This window comes from Ostrinia nubilalis, chromosome 24 (assembly GCF_963855985.1).
Source record: "Ostrinia nubilalis chromosome 24, ilOstNubi1.1, whole genome shotgun sequence".
Classification (NCBI taxonomy): domain Eukaryota; kingdom Metazoa; phylum Arthropoda; class Insecta; order Lepidoptera; family Crambidae; genus Ostrinia; species Ostrinia nubilalis.
Genome location: NC_087111.1, coordinates 5,531,578 through 5,552,332, shown reverse-complemented (window position 1 = coordinate 5,552,332; position 20,755 = coordinate 5,531,578). Strand labels below are relative to the sequence as shown.

At 39.8% G+C, this 20,755-nt stretch overlaps 2 protein-coding genes across 5 annotated transcripts in view; one reads left to right on the top strand and one right to left on the bottom strand.

The window, feature by feature from the left end:
* Positions 1 to 5,781, bottom strand: part of LOC135083885 (uncharacterized) — a 65,338-nt gene extending 59,557 nt beyond the window's left edge. For all 4 annotated transcript variants that reach the window (XM_063978633.1, XM_063978635.1, XM_063978634.1 and 1 more), the window contains exons 1-3: positions 5,682 to 5,781; positions 5,400 to 5,443; positions 5,010 to 5,062 (exon numbers count right to left, since the gene is read on the bottom strand). In XM_063978633.1, the coding sequence (XP_063834703.1) occupies positions 5,010 to 5,062; positions 5,400 to 5,443; positions 5,682 to 5,683 (99 nt within the window). In that variant the 5' untranslated portion in view covers positions 5,684 to 5,781. The remainder of the gene's footprint in view (positions 1 to 5,009; positions 5,063 to 5,399; positions 5,444 to 5,681) is intronic.
* A 1,104-nt stretch (positions 5,782 to 6,885) lies between these two features.
* Positions 6,886 to 14,416, top strand: LOC135083646 (uncharacterized). Its single transcript, XM_063978351.1, has 8 exons — positions 6,886 to 6,989; positions 8,523 to 8,593; positions 10,786 to 11,014; positions 11,340 to 11,524; positions 12,640 to 12,864; positions 13,556 to 13,648; positions 13,837 to 14,015; positions 14,332 to 14,416. Exons 1-8 carry the CDS (start codon positions 6,935 to 6,937, stop codon positions 14,414 to 14,416), a joined length of 1,122 nt encoding a protein of 373 aa, XP_063834421.1. The 5' UTR covers positions 6,886 to 6,934.
* The last annotated feature ends 6,339 nt before the right edge of the window (positions 14,417 to 20,755 follow it).

Here is a 20,755-nt window from a genome sequence, read left to right as displayed (position 1 = left end):
ATGGTTTTTATTAGTTTGTGTTATTCTCTATCGTATTACCTTTGTAAAACCAAAAATCGCATGCATCTATCCCTATCACAACATTTGCTATGATCCTTTGAACTAAGCCTCTCCGGGCGCGCCATTCAACCATTCTTTTTTATCGATAAAAATAGGTCTAGTTTCATCTTTTTTCATATGTGCACTTTATCGTGACTCACACTGTATATTATACCTCAAAGGTGACAGACTGACATAGTGATCTATCAACGCACAGCCCAAACCACTGGACGGATCAGGCTGAAAATTGGCATGCAGGTAGATGTTATGACGTAGGCATCCGCTAAGACAGGATTTTACGAAACCCCACCCCTAAGGGTGTAAAACGGGATCCACGCGTACGAAGTCGCGGGCTTCCGCTAGTTTACCTATAGAATGAGGATCATTTCGATTTTTAGCTGTGAATGCAGATTTATAGGGCTAAGAAATCCTTAATACACAGTGCAAAAATTTTTGTTCTACGACAAAAATTGACGAAGTTATGGCCAAATTACTAAAAAAGTTCACTGACCGCCCGGCGCGGGGACGATGACGTCACTATATCCGATCCGAACGCTGCCGGCGTACTGCGTGGATAGAAAATATTTTTTTCTAGCCAAACTATAAGTTTTAGAGAAAAACTTGTAATGACATTTATTCATCAGAATAAAGTAAGCTATCGATAGGTAATTTTTAAAAATAGAAATTGTGAAAAATAACGCAAAAAATCCATACGCGCATACGATTCAATGGAACGCAGAGACGCGATTGGGGTCTCCGCGGTGGTATATTTGGCGATTTATTCAAACAAAGTGTTCATAAGTGTTGTTAGAGTCATATCTTCTTCCAAGTAAAATATAAAAATGTATAATTATTAATTTATTTACTTCTAACAATAAGGTATAGCTGAGGCAGATACACTCTGCCTAGGCTACAAGACATTGCTATGAAGATCATTTCGATGTACACGCAATACCTACCGGTTATTTAGTTTTTCTGAGTTAAACCTACGTACCTACCTATCTATTCGCCGTTCCCATGGGCGGGCCAGCTGCTGCAGGAAAGGACAGCTGCTCCCTCCTGGAAATCTATTTAATCTTAGCCTAGAAGCTGGGTATGACTTCCCCGCCCCCCTCCTCTCCCCAGGTCATAAGCTGGGCATGACTTCCCCCTCGGCCAGAAGTTGGGTATGATTAAACCCCCCCCAGGCCCGAAACTGGGTATGACTTGACTCCTCCCCCTCCCCCCAGGCCAGAAGCTGGATAAGGCTTGCCCCTCCCCCCAGGCCATAAGCATAAGCTGGATATGACTCCCCTTCGGCCAAAAGCTGGGTATGGCACCCCCCCCCATGCCAGAAATGCCAGAAACTGGATATGACGTGACCCCCCCCCCTCCCCCAGGCCAGAAGCTGGGTAAGGCTAGCCCCTCCCCCCAGCCCATAAGCATAAGCTGGGTATGACTCACCCTCGGCCAGAAGCTGGGTATTACATACCCCCCCCCCCCAGGCTAGAAAGTGGGTATGACTTGACCCCCCCCCCCCCCTCCCCCCAGGCCAGAAGCTGGGTAAGGCTAGCCCCTCCCCCCAGCCCATAGAAACTGGTTATAACTTGACCCCCCCCCTCCCCCAGGCCAGAAGCTGGATAAGGCTAGCCCCTTCCCCTAGTCCATAAGCATAAGCTGGGTATGACTTACCCCCCCCCCCCCCCCCCCAGGCCAGAAACTGGGTATGACTTGCCTCTCCCCCCCTCCCACCAAGGCCAGAAGCTGGGTAAGGCTTGCCCCTCCCCCAGGCTATAAGCTGGGTATGTCTTATCCCCCCCCCAGGCCAGAAACTGGGTATTAGCATCATATTATGTTCAATTAAAACAATCATTAAGTTACACTCACCTCAACCGCGTCTCCGCATTGCATCGAATCCTATGAAAATGTGGTTTTTGGACATAGCGATACTTATTTTTCACAATTTTTATTTTTAAAAATTACTGGTCGATAGGTTACTTTATTTTGATGAATAAATGTTATTAAAAGTTTTTTTGTAAAACTGATAGTTTAGCTGGAAAAAAATATTTTCCATCCCAATAGTACGCCGGCTGCGCTCGATTCGGATATAGTGACGTCACGCGGCCCTGCGTACGTTGACTTTTAGCGGCAAAAACGGCCTATGTTTATTACTTAATATCTTCGTAAGTAATGGTCCGATTTGGATAATTCAAAAAGATATATCTTTCTTATGTCTTAAAGATTAACGTAGATACTAGTTTTATTGAATTTTCTATAACAGTACTGATCCTCATTGTAAACATGAACGTGATATAATGCTTAATTCAATACAAAATACATCTGTTTCCGCAATATATTACACCGATCTTGTCGCGACAAGGAAAAATTTCCGTGCTTTTAAGCGATTTTGTGAAAAATATTATTGGCAGGTAGTTGCTAATTGCTCATAAGATAGGCCCCCTTAATTTAATTTATTGTCCGTGGTGCATAATCTTTTCTTAAAGGTTTTAAACCTTTGTTTGTCACCTGTCATCCGCTTTGCAATGGAGGGAAGTCGAATCTTAATTTCGAACTCCTCCTATGTTCTTCTGATTAATTTCGTTGCGGGTCCAATGACAGTTTAACTTTCCCCCGGGACAAACTTGACCTTCATTGGTTGGGTTTTTGTGGCGGTCAAGCTGTAGATCCTGGCTACACAGGAGTTGCAGTGGTGGGAACGAGAAGTGGGAATAGTCCCGTATAGAATTGTAATTTGGCCAATAACTCAATATCATTAACTATCTAGCTATCACGGTTCGTTAGATAGGTACCTGCAGCCTGGTGACAAACAGACAGCGAAGCCTTAGGAATAGCACAAAATAGCGTCCTGTTTTTTTACCCTTTGGGTTTGGAATTCTAAGCGCTCCTGCACACGACGCCGCCACGGCGCCGCCGCCGCGCCGTCGCCGCGCCCCTACACTGTTCATACTAGGGCATGAATATCGGAATCTCGGAATCTCGTAATATCGGAATCTCGGAGTACGAGATCCGATATTACAATTCCGATATTGAGCGACCCAATATCGTAATATCGGAATCAGATAAAGGTTTTAATTGAGATTTTAAACATAGCGTTTAAACGCGCCACAACCTGCCACAAAGCCCAAAGTACATGATTGACAAAGACCAATGATTTTATCATGTCTTTCACCATCACTTTTTGTCCCACTGCAAATATTTTCTACTAATGATAGTTAAATAAAGTATCGTTAAGCCTTTATTTCGCCTGAGATACAGGAAAAAAACTTCCTAGTTCAGGCACACGTATAATTTTACCTTTTGTAGCATAAGATTAGCCTAGAGTTTAAACTGTCAAACAAGTTATTCATTAAAGATTTTATTTATTTATTTATTTTTATTTATTAATTATTTATGGTTAATTTTACTTGTTCTAAAACAATTTTAACACTTGCCGTACTTGGTCTTAGCAATGAAAAACGACATCTCAACTCCCTTCCAAACATTAATTGGACTATGGCCCGTTAGTTCTGCGTATCTACCTACATGTGCCCTGCCCATTGCCACTTCAGCTTGCTAGTCCGTCAGACTATGTCAGCGACTTTAGTTCGTTAACGGAGCTTCTCATTTCTGATTAGATCTCGTAAAGAAACACCAAGCACAGCCCTCTTCATAGCACGCTGTGCAACTTTGAGAGCCCACGTTTCCGAGCTGTATATCATGACTGGTTACACACACTGATTGAAGACTTTCGTCTTTCAGCACTGAGGTATTTTGGACAAAAAGATGTTGTGTAGTTTCCCGCGGCCCAGCCGAGTAGGATTCGACGATTTACCTCTTTCTCGAAATTGCATCTATGATCATCTATGAAATTGAACAGCTGAATCGTTTGTCCGAGGTAGACATACTTGTCAACAATCTCGAGAATCGAGCTCCCAACCGAAAATAGGTAGGGCGCAACATGGTCATAAGCTTTGTTTTGTCCATGTTCATCCGAAGGCCTACCTGTTGGGAGATTCAATTAAGGTCTTCGAGAATTGTGCTGAGGTCTTCCAGCGATTCCGCACTAGTACGCAAAACTGACGGCCGATGAGGCAGCAAGGTTCTGGAGTGGAGGCCACGTACCGGAATTCGCAGAGTAGGACTGCCATCCACAAGGTGGACCGACGACCTCAGGCCGCTACCAACCAACCATTGTGAAAATTATTGGGGGAGGCCTATGTTCAGCAGTGGACGTCCTATGGCTGAAATGATGATGATGATGATGATGGCCCGTGGTTTTGTGAGTTGTACATCGATAATAAAAAAGGAATAAATTACAAACATAATATTCAAGTTTTTTTACCACTACCTAAAATTTTTGTAACATTTGACTTGAATGACTCTACAAATCGTTCCGCCAGTATTGGTTGATGAAGTAAGTTTGTTTGATACCTGTTTTACAAAAACACTTAAATTCCTTGCTAGTCCATATTGGCCTATTATCAGTAACCAAATGCAATGGAATTGGATACCCATAACATACAAAAATGGTTTTAAATACTTCAATTTTATAATTTTAAGAAGTGCTGTTTTGTACCAAATAAAAGATATTGATTAAAATCATTATTTTACTTGTATACAATCAAGAAATGTTACGAAAATAATCAAATATTCAATTTATTATAACACAAACTCAATTCCGATATTAATATCGGAATTCCGATATTGAGATCTAATATCGGAAATCAATATCGGAATTGAAAACCTTCCGATATTACATGCCCTAGTTCATACGCGCCGAGTAAAAGGCGCAGTTCATAGGCGCCACGCCGCCACCGCGCCGCAGGCGAAATTATGCTTTGACGGCGCGCGGCGTCGGCGCGGCGGCGGGCTTCACGCGGCGCGTATAAACAAAACAGTGCAAAGGCGCGGCGGCGGCGTCGTGTGCAGAAGCGCTGAAAGAACCTTATTTTTGTGGAAGTCGGATAAAAGTATGCCTTTGATCGTCTTACCAGGTATTTTTTGTCGACGGTTAGTCTTTTTCCAAATACAATTGCGTTGGCATCTATAAAGAAAGGTTCTAATAAACTCCAGGGTCTTTAACAGTAACATTAGGTAAAATCGTTAACAAACAAGAAAACGGTCACAAAACTGAGGCTGGGTTGCACCATCGTACTTTAACTTTGACAAACGTCAAAATCTGTCAAACTCCATACAAAAAACACCGGTTATCGTCAAAGTTACGGTAAAAGTTAGGTAGTGCAACTCAGCCTAAGTAAGAATTAACCATTGGTAGCAAAATTTTACAATTTGGTTATTTTGACTAAGTACGGATCAAAAATCTGTGCCTTACTTAGTCTTTAAAAAAATGGAAATTGTTTTAAATGTTCTATCTGGCTTACCTTTTAAAATCACATTTAACGGAATCAAAAGTATTATCCAGTACCTAGTATAAATGAGTAAAAAACATGTCAGTAGCCTGCAGATAAGCATAATACATAATACAGGTTGTTAGGTAAATGGGTTTATGAGCCGACACTAGCCAATATATTTCATATAAATGGTATGGTGAAGTCATAAAATTGATATCATCATTTTAATTGTATTTGAATTTTTATACAAATCTGATTTTATAAATTTTATTTTGTACCACCCTGTATAAGACCTATCTGCAGGCAACTCACATGTTTTTTTACACGTATATTTCGTCTTTAGAACGACGAATACATATCACGTGAAGTTAAACTTAATTGGAAAATGCTATCGTACGTTCAATTGAAATGAGAAACTACATGAAACGTTATTCAGTGTTTTTTAGGGTTCCGTAGTCCTGACAAGGAACCCTTATAGTTTTGTCATGTCCGTCTGTTCGTCCGAGGTTTTGTTTGGAAACTATTGACACGAGAGAGCTGTATTTTGTGGAGGTATGTATATTAATCACGCCGACAAAGTGGTAAAATACAAGTTAGAAAAAAAAATTAGTAGCGTAGCTCTCCTACATCCTACATTATTTTTTCATCTTCTACCCCATCTTAAGGGGTATCGTTGGATAGGTCTTTTAAAATGACTTTGGGGTTTCTAAGACCATTTTTCGATTTAGGGACCCGTTTGCAAAATATTAAAGTTTAAAGTGCCAATTTTTGTTCGAGTAGGGCGTCCCCTCCCTCTAAAAACTAAACTGTTGGCTTAAAAAATCCGGAAATCCGAAAATCGTAATAATAGTGCTTTTTATGAAATTTTAAGGAAAACTATAACGGTTGAGATAGATTAGTTATTTTAAGAGTAATAGTCGTTTAACTCATGTATTATACCTAAATATCTCATAAAAATTCCTTGGAAGAAAATATGAAAAGTGACGTTAGATGAAGTAATTGCTTGCTTCTGAAATAATTTGTGGTAACGACGGACAACTACGGAACCCTACACTGTGCGTGGCACGACACGCACTTGGCCAATTTTTTGTATAGTAAAAATCGTTTTTTTTGTGACAGTCTCGCGCCCTCTACTCGGTTTTTGGTATTCATGGGGGGAGGGTACGTCATTGCTTTAATTCCCAAACAAAATTGTGGACATTTTATTAATTTAAGAAATAAAATACTATTTTTAGTAATGGTCTCATGACCTTAATAAAAAATAATAAGAGTATCTAAAACTACTGGTCCGATTTGAAAAATTATTTTTGAGTTAAAGGCAATAGGCAATATAACATCACCCTACAGCAAATAGGGGCGGAATAGTAAAAAATAATGTTGCGAAAACGAGGAATATTATACAAACTGTTTTCACGCGTACGAAGTCGCGGGCACATCTAGTATTTTATAAAAACGTAAAGCCACTGATAAAGTCCTATACATATTTTCCTTATCAATGTTTACACTAACGCTTGGGTGGTTTTACTGGCGTTGCTGTTGAATTTACTTAATTTCAATATACGAATATGATTTGGAAACTGTCAAAATGTTGGTGTGTCTTAATAATCTTGTGTTTTAAATGTAAGTTTGATGAAATCGTTCGTTTCAGCCAAATGACGTCCACTGCTGGACAAAGGCCTCCCCCAAGGATTTCCATAATGACCGGTCCTGCGCTGCCCGCATCCAGGTTTTTCCGGCGACCTTCGCCAGATCATCGGTTCACCTAGTGGTGTCTTCTGGCCCGTGGTCGCCACTCGAGAACTTGATGTTTGATGCATAACAAAAAATATGTTATAGGGGACAAGACTCATGATTTCGGCATGTAGGTAATTGGCTTTATTTATGCTGTATGTAAGTTTTCCTAAGAAATGCAAAATAAAATAAAATAAAAAAATGTAAGGACTAATTCCCACGGACACATTCCGTTTTTTTGCAGGATTTCGTACAGTAGTATAACTACAACCTATTTGCACTGTCCAAAAACCGATCCGTTCGAATTTTCATTGTTTACACGACAGTCCAGTTTTGCGGGATTACTGGATTCTTGTTGTCAACGAGTCACTGTTTGTTATTCGCTGGGAAAAAAATCCCATCCAGTCACATTGTTACTCGTTCGGACATTTTGGTTTATTTAATTTCCCAACCGGTCACACCTGTGTTTTCTGACAGTAAACCTTTGATTAATGGAGTATTTTGATTTTTAATGTATTTATTTTTAACGAAATCTATCCTGCTATTAAAGGTACTAATGTGTGACCGGTTGGGAAGATTGCCAAACAAATGTGTTAACGAGAACAGTGTGACTAGATGGGTTTTCTTTCCCAAAAAGTAACAGTGTTACTCGTTGGGAAAGTGGGAAATGGGAACAAGGGTCGCAAAAATAATTAGCGTGGGAACGAGTCCTTAGGGCTATATTTCACCGGGACACCAATGGCGACGCAACCAGTCGCCGCTACCAACAAAAATGTATACAGCTTTGCGCAACCAAACGGACACCGTGAGTAACTCTCTATAATAGAGCTGTATACATTTTGTTGGTAGCGGTGACTGGTTGGGCCGCCATGGTGTCCCGGTGAAATATAGCTCTTAGGGTGAAATAGTTAATATTGTCAACGCTCTGTATGGTAAAGTACCTACACACACGGGGGAGCTCTTACCTGATGGAAAGTGATGATCAGGAGGAAAGTGGAAGCGAGCTTGACTTAGAAATTTCAACCACAGAAAAACTGGCTAACTTACCTCTGTTATATTTAGAACTAGCTTTTGCCCGCGACTTCACCCACGTGAAATTTAGTTTGCACAGATCATCATAAATATAGCCTATATGTTATTCTAAGTTTAAAACAATAATACTGAGAAGTTTCATCAAAATCCGTTCAGTAGTTTTTGCGTAAAAGAGTTACAAACATCCAGACATCCAAACAAATTTCCGCATTTATAATAAGGATGTTGGGCGACAAACTTTTTATTATACCACTACTAACTATACTACCAACTAAACCACTCAGAAAATTTTGCCCCCACTGGGTATCGATCCCTGAACCTCTGGATCTGAGACAGGTGGTGTTACCATTAGTCCACAGAGGCGGTCAATAGACTTACTTACGGTTGCAGATTGCACTTTATCTATTGGCAGTCGGAGATTATCGCTTGGAGAACGTTCAGACAGAGACACAAGATACATGGTAAGCTTCAATACATCATTTAGATCTTAATTTTTGGATTTTAATTTGATTTATTTTTAACAACTTACGACGATCCTATAATAGTAAGGAACTTCCATTAGCGCTCCTGCACACGACGCCGCCACCGCGCCGGCGCCGCGGCGTCGCCGCGCCCCTAAACTGTTCATACGCGCCGAGTAAAACCGCCGTCGCGCCGCCGCCGCGCTATCAAAGCATAATTTCGCCAGCGGCGCGGCGGCGGCGCGGCAGCGATGTTCAAGCGGTGCGTATAAACACAAACATTGCAGGAGCGCTAAAGGGTTATGATATCAATAATATGAGTCATTTTTAGGGTTCCGTAGCCAAATGGCAAAAAACGGAACCCTTATAGATTCGTCATGTCTGTCTGTCCGTCCGTCTGTCCGTCCGTATGTCACAGCCATTTTTTTCCGAAACTATAAGAGCTATACTGTTGAAACTTGGTAAGTAGATGTATTCTGTGAACTGCATTAAGATTTTGATGCAAAAATAAAAAAATAATAATAAATATTGGGGGCTCCCCATACTTAGTAGAACTGAAACTCAAAAATTTTTTTTTCGTGGGGTATCTATGGATAGGTCTTCAAAAATGATATCGAGGTTTTTAAAATTGTGGCGACGCCACTACAAACTAGTGACCAACAGATGGCGCTGTTACTACTTCACTATGGCACACTCCGCCGCTCATACAAACCTGCATCGCGGTGACGGAGTTTTATATCCTGCCAAGTATATATAGGCAAACCAAGATGGTGTAAATCGGACCTTGGTCCCCGAGCATAACACCCGCTCGGAAGGAAGCACTAACATCTAGCTTCCTTATTGTGGACGAACATCATATCCCACATTGGTGACCCCGACGTGATTGGAACGTGACCTTCCATCACCACCATCTTCGGCATCAGCCTCCGCCATCCTCACCATCTCCGCCACTCCGTCATCAGCTCCAGTCTTCAACAAGCCAGTATCCAGCCTTCAGGGACCATCGCAGATCGCAACCGACCTTCCTGGTTCCTCGGCAGCAAGCAATCGTCACTTCACTGGTCACGGGTACAGCTCTGGCCTAGCTCCACGCCCGACCATCGAAGACGCGCCTCCGCTCACTATCCCGACTCACCGTGGATAGAGCACCGCAACCTGCTCGTCTCGACTCACCGCAGACTTGAGCACACTGGCACTTGTAAGCTCATCACGCACAGACTGCTGAGCCATCCTGACGTCATCCACCTCCGGTTCTTCCGGGGGGAGTGGTGTGGCGACGCCACTACAAACTAGTGACCAACAGATGGCGCTGTTACTACTTCACTATGGCACACTCCGCCGCTCATACAAACCTGCATCGCGGTGACGGAGTTTTATATCCTGCCAAGTATATATAGGCAAACCAAGATGGTGTAAATCGGACCTTGGTCCCCGAGCATAACACCCGCTCGGAAGGAAGCACTAACATCTAGCTTCCTTATTGTGGACGAACATCATATCCCACAAAATATTTTTTTTCTAAACCGAATAGTTTGCGTGACAGACGCTTCCAAAGTGGAAAAAAGTTGGTCCCCCCCTCTAACTTCTAAAATAAGAAAATGAAAAATCTAAAAAAGACATATTATGATGTACAATTGTACATTACTATAAAAACTACCAACTAAAATTGTTTTGAACGAGATCTAGTACGTAGTTTTTTTTTAATACCTCGTAAATCGTAAACCGCTTATTACCGCGTAATATTTCATACAAATAACTTAAATTAAAAAAAAATAATTTAATGTCATAAATCAATGGTACGGAACCCTTTGTGCGTGACTCCGACACGCACTTGGCCGGTTTTTTTAACTAGGATAAATTAATGTGTAACTATTACAAAATACCTACTAATAGTCTTGTTAACCCCTCGTGGTAGGTAAGCTAAAATTAGCTTGTGTTACAAGTGGGTTCACCACAATTATAGACCAACGGCGCGGCGGGGTTAACCCGCGTTCCTCGAATCTTAAGTCAGCCAGTCCAAACCTTACACCGTTGCGCTATTTTTTACCGCAATTTTTATTTATTCATTTGGTAACACAACACAAGCCTCACAATTCACATAGGTTTTACCTAATCGATAGCAAAAGTCGGATATCACGGCACAATTCTGAGAAATAAAATATTTATTCATATCTATGAAAAGCGGCTTTTAGGTGTACCTTTTGAAGTCAGAAAAGTCTACCACGATGTTAGATGGCTGGTTGTGTGCGGGTGCAATAGTGTCCCCGACCTACATTCTGACCTCGGCGGCCTGTCTGCGCGACGTGACCTATCTGTACGCGATTGCGGGCTACAGGAAGTACGTCAGGCCAGAGAATCTGAACCTAGACAGATGCACTCGAGAGCGAAAACAGAAAGTAATCAGGACCTGTGTTCCTAAAAGTAAGATTTTTATGCCCGTTTTCAACATCAATCCCTAATTTTTAAGTGACCCCTTATATAACAAATTATCTGTTATGTTTTACCATAGGGGTCACTTAAAAATTAGGGATTGATGGTGAAAACGGGCATTAATGTCGTATTTTAAATCTTGTTTTGACAACCGAGTGGCAGGCCAGCCCTACGCTACATCTTCTAGTTCGTGGTCGCCACTCGAGAATTTTTCTGCCCCAACATTGAGGAGTACCTATTTAATTTTTAAACACCAGCAAATAATGAAATCGAGTGTTATTTTCAGAGTATAATTTCACTTACGAATCATTCGCAGACTGGATGTACTTAGACATTGGATTCGCGATAGTGGAAAAACCATATAATTTCTCAGACTTGACGTACAGATTCTATTGCTCATATGTGCCAACTCCGATAAAAATTAACATGGACCCAAAATACGTAACTATTGGAACTAACGCTATGGTATATGGATGGGGTCATATATTAGATAAAAGTGAGGTAAAATGCTTGTTACGTTATTTTAAAGCACAAAATTAAATTCTTTATTTGTACCATGTTGTTACAGTTAGTTATCAAATGTTCATCTTAAACTACTAATGTAATGATTCTAATACTTTTTTATCGCCCAGACCCGTGCTTGAATCGCTTTCATTTCCCGATTATTCCGAAACGCGGTTGCGAAAAATGTATAGAAACTAGCGTCACCATATTATTGAGCGCGGCGCTATAGCCTGTAATGAGGGCTATCGTTTTAGCGCTCACCAGTTAGCGCCACTGTAGAGTAAGGTCCTGTCACTTGCTAGTAGCGAAGGCAGTGGCACCAACTGGTAAGCGCTAAAGTGGTACGAGGACTATCGCATTTGCACTCATCAAGATAGCGCCACTGTAGAGTAAGGTCCTGTCAATCGCCAGGGGTGCCAACTGTTAAGTATAAAAACGATAGCCCTCATTGGTTGGCCTTGCAGTCGCGTGCAGTTATCATGAAATAGTTCGTGACACCCAAAGTAGCCAAAAAGTTTGCAACACGTCTTTGTTACAATGAGGGTTTTCGAGATTGAAAAATCCGCCAGATGGCAATACGTAGACGCAAGGTCCAAATGCTGCATGATTGGTTATTTTTGACATGACATTGACAGATATGTCAAAATCCACCAATCACGCAGCATTTGGACCTCGCGTCTACGTATAGCCATATCTGGCGGATTTTTCAATCGCGAAAACGCTCATTGGAATATGAATTGTGTTGTCAACTTTTTGGCCCCTTTGGGTCTCACGAACTATTTGACGCTGACTGACTATAACTAGAAACTGATTGCTGAGATTTGTAATATGCATGACTATTATCTACATTCTACATGATTATGTTTAAAGCGAAAGGTCACTGATTGACTGACTCACTCATCACGAAATCTCAGAAACTACAAGTGCTAGAAGTTTCAAATTTTGCATGGGGGTTCCTTTTAGAGTAGGTGCTCACTAAGACCTAAGACGGGATTTTGTAAAATTCAACCTCTAAGGGGGTAAAACGGGATCCACGCGTACGAAGTCGCGGGCGGCCGCTAGTAAAATATATATTTGTTTTGTTGTTTCTAATTCTTTTACTATGTATTTAGCCCTACAACCTCCAAGACCGCAATACAGAATATTTGTATTCAGCGCGAACAAAGATAACGGAGAAGAAGGTGTGCTATGATGCATATGGACACGAGAATGTTACAAATATAATTATGGACTACATGATTTGCTGTAAAGGACGCGGCCTCTTGAATGAATATGGCAACCCTGATGAGGCTGATCCTGAATTTGCCGATGGACGTTCTAGAAGGAATATGAAAAATGTAAATAGTTTTTTATTGTTGCCTGAGAAGAAGATAATGATGAGTTTTACATGCCTGATTTATTCCTCATCATCATTTCAGCCATTTAACGTCCACTGCTGAACATTGGCTCCCCAAATGATTTCCGTAGGCGCGCGCGAATGCCTGCCAGCAGAGAGGACCGGTTGGTAAAGCCTGGTCCGTGAGCACGTACAATTTTGTCCAATGATCCCAAGCTACCCATCCTTATCGCTCGCGCTTAATTATATTGCTGTCGCGACTGTGCGACGCGCGCCCGCAGTGAGTGTGCGAGCAACAAAATTCTACGTGCTCACGGACTAGGCTTTAGCGGCCTGCATCCAGTGCCTTCCTGCCACCAGCACCTGCATGCGGACAGCGCAGGACCGGTCGTTCTGGAAATCTTTAGGGAAGGCCTTTGTCCAACGGTGGATGTCATTTGGTTGAAAGGAACGATTGATTTTTAAATTATTTAAAATGTGATGATTTTTTATTGGAAGGCTTTCTGTGACAATCAATATTCTCGCGGGTGAAGTCGCGGCTTAAAGCAAATCAAGTAAAAATACATTTTATTGTAGCAGTTGCAAAAAGTTCGTTCGTTCGTTTCGTTTCAGCCAAATGACGTCCACTGCTGGACAAAGTATTTAAATATATTTTTATTATTTTTTTATAATATAAATTTTATCGATTTCAGTCCACTAATAATTTTATTAAACCATCAAGAAATAAAAATCTGTATAATGGAACAAATAATCTTTTCTACAGCAGAAAACAAGGAATATGCCAGGTGAGGGCAGTAAGACGTTGAAGTATCTATTTTTGACAATATTTTAAATTTTTAGCTTAATTTTTATCCTCTAGAAATATTGTACGACAGTATTTGTCACTATAGCTAAGTGATCGCTCTGTAATCTTTGTGCTAAGCAGAAAAAAATAGTTGGACATAATGTAGCCCTAGTTTTTTTTGCTGTTCAGAACGATCATGGTACTCCCTTGGTGACGTGGATTGGGAGAGAAGAATACGTCTTGGGAGTGGCCTGCACGAGCCTGATCCGTTCAACTTTCAAATGCTTATCCCCTTACTTGTACACTAGTACGCAATGTACCAGTAGATTCATCAGGTGTGCGATGCTTGGCTATGGACAAACGCCAATGTAAGTATTTCTTGTGGCTCGTAACTAAAGGATTTGTGATACTGGGTGCGTTCTTCAGGTCAGTCAGGGGCAGTGGTCAGATCAAAGTAAACGTAGCCTGCATCATGCACGAACAACATTGTCGGTCTCTATACTTGAACATTTCGTATTGACGCGATCAGAGGGCTTAGTGTGAGTTTAAATGAAACGTTCTCACTAGTGAGCGCGTTAAAAAAAATATAATATTAAAATTTTAGTCCTTGAAAGTTTCTTCTCTTCTTGAAAGCTTCACACCAATTTGGACAAGTTATTTTTAAAAATATTATCAATTTTTCAGGCGTAGGATGTGCGACGACTTGGTTAAAGAAGAGGGTTATGAAATATTTGAAACTAAAATAGACTGGGGCCAAGGGGATGGGTAAATAAATCCTTATATTTTGTTTAATCCGAAAAAAAATCTGTCCTTTCTGTATCAAAATGAGGGATTTCGCGAATGAAAAATCCGCCAGATGGCAATACGTAGACGCGAGGCCCAAATGCTGCATGACTGGTTATTTTTGACATGACATTGATAGATATGTCAAAATCCATCAATCACGCAGCAGTCAGACCCCACATCCACGTCCCGCCATCTGGCGGATCTTTCATTCCCGAAAACCCTCATTCAATCGGCAAAAAGCGCAGTGAGATAACTTTACTAGTACAATAAAGAAAGAAAGAAAAATATTTATTTGGTCATTAAGTCAAAGTCCAAGTCAGTCAAAGATTGACTTTATATTTATTTATTCACTTTTTATTTATATTTATAAGATTTTGGATACACACAAAATAAAGTATAGGGCCGCGAGGTGGGAATAGTCCCGTTCTAGTTTTTAGTCGCTTATTCTCAACAAGTCACACTCGAACGAGTAACATTGTTACGTGTTGGGAAAAATCCCATCCAGTCACACCGTTACTGTTTCACAAATCTAATACCTTTAATCAGGATATAAGAGATTTCGTTACAAAGAAACAATGTGCAAAATATATTTAATTTTTTTTTAAATAATATTAAGCTTGCAGTAAGAAAATATAGGTCACAATGTGACCAACGAGTAACAGTGTTACGGAATAGGATTTTTTTCCTAACAAGTAACACTGTTATTCGTTTAGGTGTGACTCGTTGGGAACAAGCGGTTTTGGTGAAGAAATACTAACAACTCGATTTGGTTTTAACTTTTCGCAAACATTCAATTCATACATTTTGTCATTACAGATACAAAGAAAATAAAACAAATGGTGAGAAAATTTTTGAGCCATCGCGGGATGGAGATGACTTCGAAATGTTTAAATTTAATCCCGATGATTGGGATAACGAAACTAACATTAATGACTTCGTAAAACTAGACGTAAGAACAGAAGAAGAAGATGATCCTAAAGACGATCTTTCCGATCCCACACCAACAGGACTGGCTTATATATTGAACTTTGATTCGGTTACAGATGACGTCATACTAATTTAGAAAGAAGTGCGTGTTTGATTTCAAATGATCCCTGGACTAAAAGTAAGTCCGAGTTGAGTCGAGTGACAATGAACCCCGTGATGATTTTCTAACGAATAAAATTACTATGTCTCTTTCTCCCAAAAATCGTAATTAGTAATTGAAAAATAAGAGCTCTTTCCCACGGCAACATCCCGTTAGTTATTTTGCAGGATCCCTTAAAACAGTGTTTTACGTGTTTCAATACTGATATTCACATGAACGTCTCGTGGGACGTCCACCCACAAGGTGGACCGACGACATCATAAAGGTAGCAGGGAAGCGCTGGACGCAGGCCGCTACCAATCGATCAACATGGAAAGCATTGGGGGAGGTCTATGCTCAGCAGTGGACGTCCTGTGGCTGAAATGATGATGATGATGATCCCGTTGCAATGTCCCGCTAAAAATCGATCCAAAAACGATCGAATATCGAATTCAGACTCTTGATTCGAAAGCTTGTATCGCGCATGGAATTTATTCTTTTTTTTTTCTGTTTGCGCTACAAGCTTTCGAAATTATTTGAACCTTGCACAAAATTATTTTTTTCGTTTGAGTACATTTCAGAAATAAAGCTTGTTTTTAAAAAAGTTTTTTTTTATTATAATTTTATTTTAAACTTTTTAGTTGTATCTCAATCTCAGAGCCCTGGTCATCATTTAGCACCAAAGTGCTCGGGGAGACGAATCCAATGAACCTAAACTCGATAAGTTTCCGCCGTTTCGTTTAGGAGTTCCTATGGTCACCTCCTGACTCCATCGTCAGGACCTTGGTCATCATTTATCACTAAAGTGCTCGAAAAGACAAATCCAACGAACCCAAATTCGATGCGATTCCGCCGTTTCGTGTAGGAGTTCCTATGGCCACCTCCTGACTCCATCATCAGACCAGCTCAATGGTACCATAACATTTCATTGTCATCGTACTTATACCAAATTTCAGCTCAATCGGTTGAGGAGAACTGGTCTTAAATTCAGTTGCAACAATTGTCCCACACATACTAACAAGTGAATGAAGTCAATATAAAGCTTGTAAAAAACAGGATCCATTACAGGATTCTGTAAAACTGGATTGGAAAGGGATATAGTATCTACTCACCAGGAGCATTCCCTTTGAAAATATTGCGTAAATCACGTGCTAATTCAATTATTTGCTTCACGAAAGAATTTATTTCGGAACAAACGCTCGCACAACGACTGCCCGCATAGCGAATGCTCCCAAGAGCTCTCCTGACAATATTGGTACCTTTCAGAGCGTTCAATAGCATGCTGCAATGGCTGATAACATTGAAGCGACGCTCTGGCAGCTTCGGGATTCGATACTACCTAAATTTTAGAGGCAAACGGCTTTTGTAGACTTTTCGTAGTGGTATAAAATGTAAAAAATCGGAATTTAGTCCTGCTTTGTTCCAGGTTATTGAAAAGTTTGCAGGAAAGTGTGGATACAGGCCGCTACTTGAGCCGCTACTAACCGATCAGTCTGGAAATTATTGGGGAAGGCTATGTTCAGCAGTGGACTGTGGCTGAAATGATGATGGTTGAAAAGAAATTCTAGTCATATTAATTTTTATAGGTATTCAATCTACGCTCAATAATTTTCCTTTTTCAACGAATGTTTTTTTAGAACTGTGTGTTTAGTGCGAGTTTGCATTGAACGTCGCTTTCGAGAGCGTCAAAAAATCTTTGAAGATTTTAGTTCTTGAAAGTATCCGCTAGGGATTTTTTTACGCAGTCGCTAGCAATGACGTTTGATGTATAAGTAAATAAGTATTTGTATTTAGGACAGGTGTGTATTTAAGTATGGGGCCTAGTTTATATGTCTTATTTAACTGCACGCAAAAAGTTGGCGGTATTAAACGGATTCCATACGGAACGCCTCTACTGGCGGAACGCAGCACGTTTTGTTCGTACGTGACGGAATAGGGACAATTTAATAGAAATGGAAAGGTATTTTTATGCTTACGAAGATAACCAACTAATCCTCTTTTCAAATTCTAGTTTTGAGACAGTGTAATTTCCAGCCGTAGATTTATTGTAGCCTGTCTAAGTTACAGTCAAAACTCATTATCGGTCAAAACCACTTTTGACTGCAAAAATCAGTCATAAGTGGTTTTGACTGATGCCCTTGGTCAATATAACTTTTGACTGATTTTTTCAAAGATCCAATTGTTGACCTTTAGTTGCAATTATATTATTATGTTTCTAATCCCTAAAAGACAATTTTTGCAGCAGTAACAAGAAGCTTCGGCTGGAAAACAGAAACTAATGCCCATTTTCACCATAAAAAAAGATTCCTAATTTTAAGTGACCCCTATGGTAACACTTAACAGGAATTTTGTTTTCACTGGGGTCACTTAAAAATTATGGATTGATGGTGAAAACGGGCATTAGGTACACAATTAAATAGTTATAAGTTTTCCTGACGCTGGATAAAGGCCGCTACCAACCGGCCATTGTGGAAATCATTGGGGGTGGTCTATGTTCATCTGTGGACATCCTATGCTTGAATGATGATGATGGTGATAAATATTTTTTTCCTGGTAGACTCGTAACTTCGTACTTCTTTTGATGTTCTTTTGAATAAGTAAAAAATAGACATACCCGAAAACGAAGAGGTTTATTTTATTTTCGTTTGGGATAACAAACAATTGCTTAACAACTGCATAAATAATTAACTTATTCAATCACGCAACCAGTTTCAAATGCTAAAGTGCTTTATTTTGCAGGACATCTTTAAATTTTAACGTAGGTAATCACCACAAAACATCTGCTTAAAAGCATTTGCTACCAACTGATAGTTGCTACGTGTACTTAACGTACACTTAAGAGGGATTTTGTGTAGACTGAAGAATGCTTAGATGTGACTGATAAAAATAATTTTTATTATTAATAAACCAAGGAGACCAAGGTGAGTAGTAAAAGAGGAGAGTTGTGACATTGTCGATTTTTGAAAACCCATTAATTATCAGCGAACTCGCAACAAAGCACATTTGTTAGCTAAACGAATTAAAAATGAGCACTGTAACAGCTCAAATAGTCAATAAGTTCCAAAAAATCGACAGTGTTACATCACAACTCCCTTCGGTATCGTAGTTACAACGCTCACCGCTAGATGGAGTGCTGCGTCTTTTACATCGCGGCGACATGACATGTAAACTCCTGTTAAAATTTAAACTTATTTCTTAAGATATTTCAATTCTAAAACGTACTTGCCTCTACCAAGATCGGCGCACGGCAGGCGGGTGGCTCAGCTAAACTCCCTCTACGGATTAAACTTTCGTCGCATCCGGTTTGCGGTGCTGTAGAAGACGCCATTTTATTTGCAACTCGAATGTAGCCTGAATAAACTATACTTAGTACTACTTTACTGGCAGTTTAAGAACGCTTTATTCAGTGAACAGTAGTTTTAATCTAGGATTTCGTTAGTTGTGGAATAATTGTGTCTCTTTAAGAGATCGAATCAGAAATGAGGAAATCCGTTAACGTACTAAAGTCGCTGCCATAGCACGACGAGACGGATTAGAAAACTGAAGTGGCAATGGACAGGGCACATAGTAGACGCAGAACTACCACGTACCGGAAAGCGCAGCGTAGGACGTCCACCCACAAGGTAGACCGACGACCTGGTAGCAGGAAGACGCTGGATGCAGGTCGCTATCAACCGGCCTTTGTGGAAATCATTGGGGAAGGCCTATGTTCAGCAGTGGACATCCTATGACTGAAATGATGATAATTAATTGTTTTTATACAATTTTAAAATAAGTATAGCCGACATTAAAAAGAAATGAAAAATAACCTTTTTTACGAGTACAACATTTATTTTATGAGATTAAGTAAAAAAGGTTTCAGAAAATAATCCAAATCCCAAAGCATTTTGAATTAAGAAAGCCTTGAAACTATGTACACTTTTATAGAGCTTTCCTCTGTCTATTGCTTATTTTGGGATAGGAAATGCAAAAATCCAAGCCTAGAGTTTCATTTTAACTTCCACGTAACAAAGTGTAATGGAACCCATTGTAGCGACGTTTAGTGTTGTGACAATGCGAACAAAATACAGTTATCGATAGAATTTGATTAGACTATTGATAAAGTTTTTAACCGATGAAAAAAGGAGGACATTTAAGAACTTATTAAGTCGACGCGAATGAATTTTTTTATAACAGCATGAATATAAAAATTAAAATGAATGCCTCTACAAATGTTCACACTGACCATATTATCAGCTGATGTAGGTCATGTAACTTGCCATATTTGTTGGAATTGGCATATTTTATGTAGTACATGGATAAAAAATTATAAATTAAATCCATCGCAAGTTACTTAAACGCAAGCCATCACGTCGAGTTAAATAATGAAATACCTATAATAGGTCATCATCGTCATTATTTTTTAGCCACAGGACATCCACTGCTCAACATGATTTCTATATTGACCGGTTTGTAGCGGTCTGCATCTAGCGCCTTCCTGTTACTTTTATAAGGGCGTCGGTCCACCTTGTGGGACGTCACATAACAAGTTAAGTTTATTAGTAATTTTAATTTTAATTATTGCAGGAAGACGCAGGCCGCTATTAACCAGCTAATCTAATTAATTAAATAAATCTGAAAAACATTGGAGGAAAATAACACATCACATCACTAGTACACATTCAAACTTTTGTTTTTCAAGCTTAATCCGATAGTTTGTTTTGTAGCCTTTTCAATTACACAGGCACAATCTTTTTACTTCGCTCTTTCGTTGAGAATTTTAGCGTTTTGGAAGTAACAGCAAAATAACGCGTTCTGTTTGAACACGAAAATGTTTTAAAAATTCTTTGATTCTGTTTTCGATCTAAAAAAAAAAAGGATTCAGTCAACACTTTTTGAAATTGCAATCGGGACGATCTAAAGCGAAATTAATAAATTTTAGTCTTAACCTTTTATTGCAGTAGTACCTTTTACTAAAAAATGCTTGATAATAGTAACTTTCTTGCCGTTGCTTCTTCTTAGGCTGAGATGCACCACCTTACTTTATTCGTAACTTTAACCATAACCGGTGTTTTTGTTGTGGAGTATGACAGACTTTTGACATTTGTTATAAGTCAAAAGTCTGTCAAACTCCAGACAAAATGTCCCCAAATAGTGTTGCGTGTAAAAGTACTCTTTTAAATGCCAACTTACTGAAAAGAAATGAATTTTAAACGAACCTTTTGTAGATTACGAGTAGTTAATCGTTAATTTGACTTCGATAAATTAAAATTACTC

Coding starts and splice junctions, on each gene's coding strand:
- LOC135083646 (XM_063978351.1), top strand. CDS start 6,935: ATGATTTGGAAACTGTCAAAATGTTGGTGTGTCTTAATAATCTTGTGT. Junction 6,990..8,522: donor AATAATCTTGTGTTTTAAAT/GTAAGTTTGATG, acceptor TTACGGTTGCAG/ATTGCACTTTATCTATTGGC. Junction 14,016..14,331: donor GGCTATGGACAAACGCCAAT/GTAAGTATTTCT, acceptor TCAATTTTTCAG/GCGTAGGATGTGCGACGACT.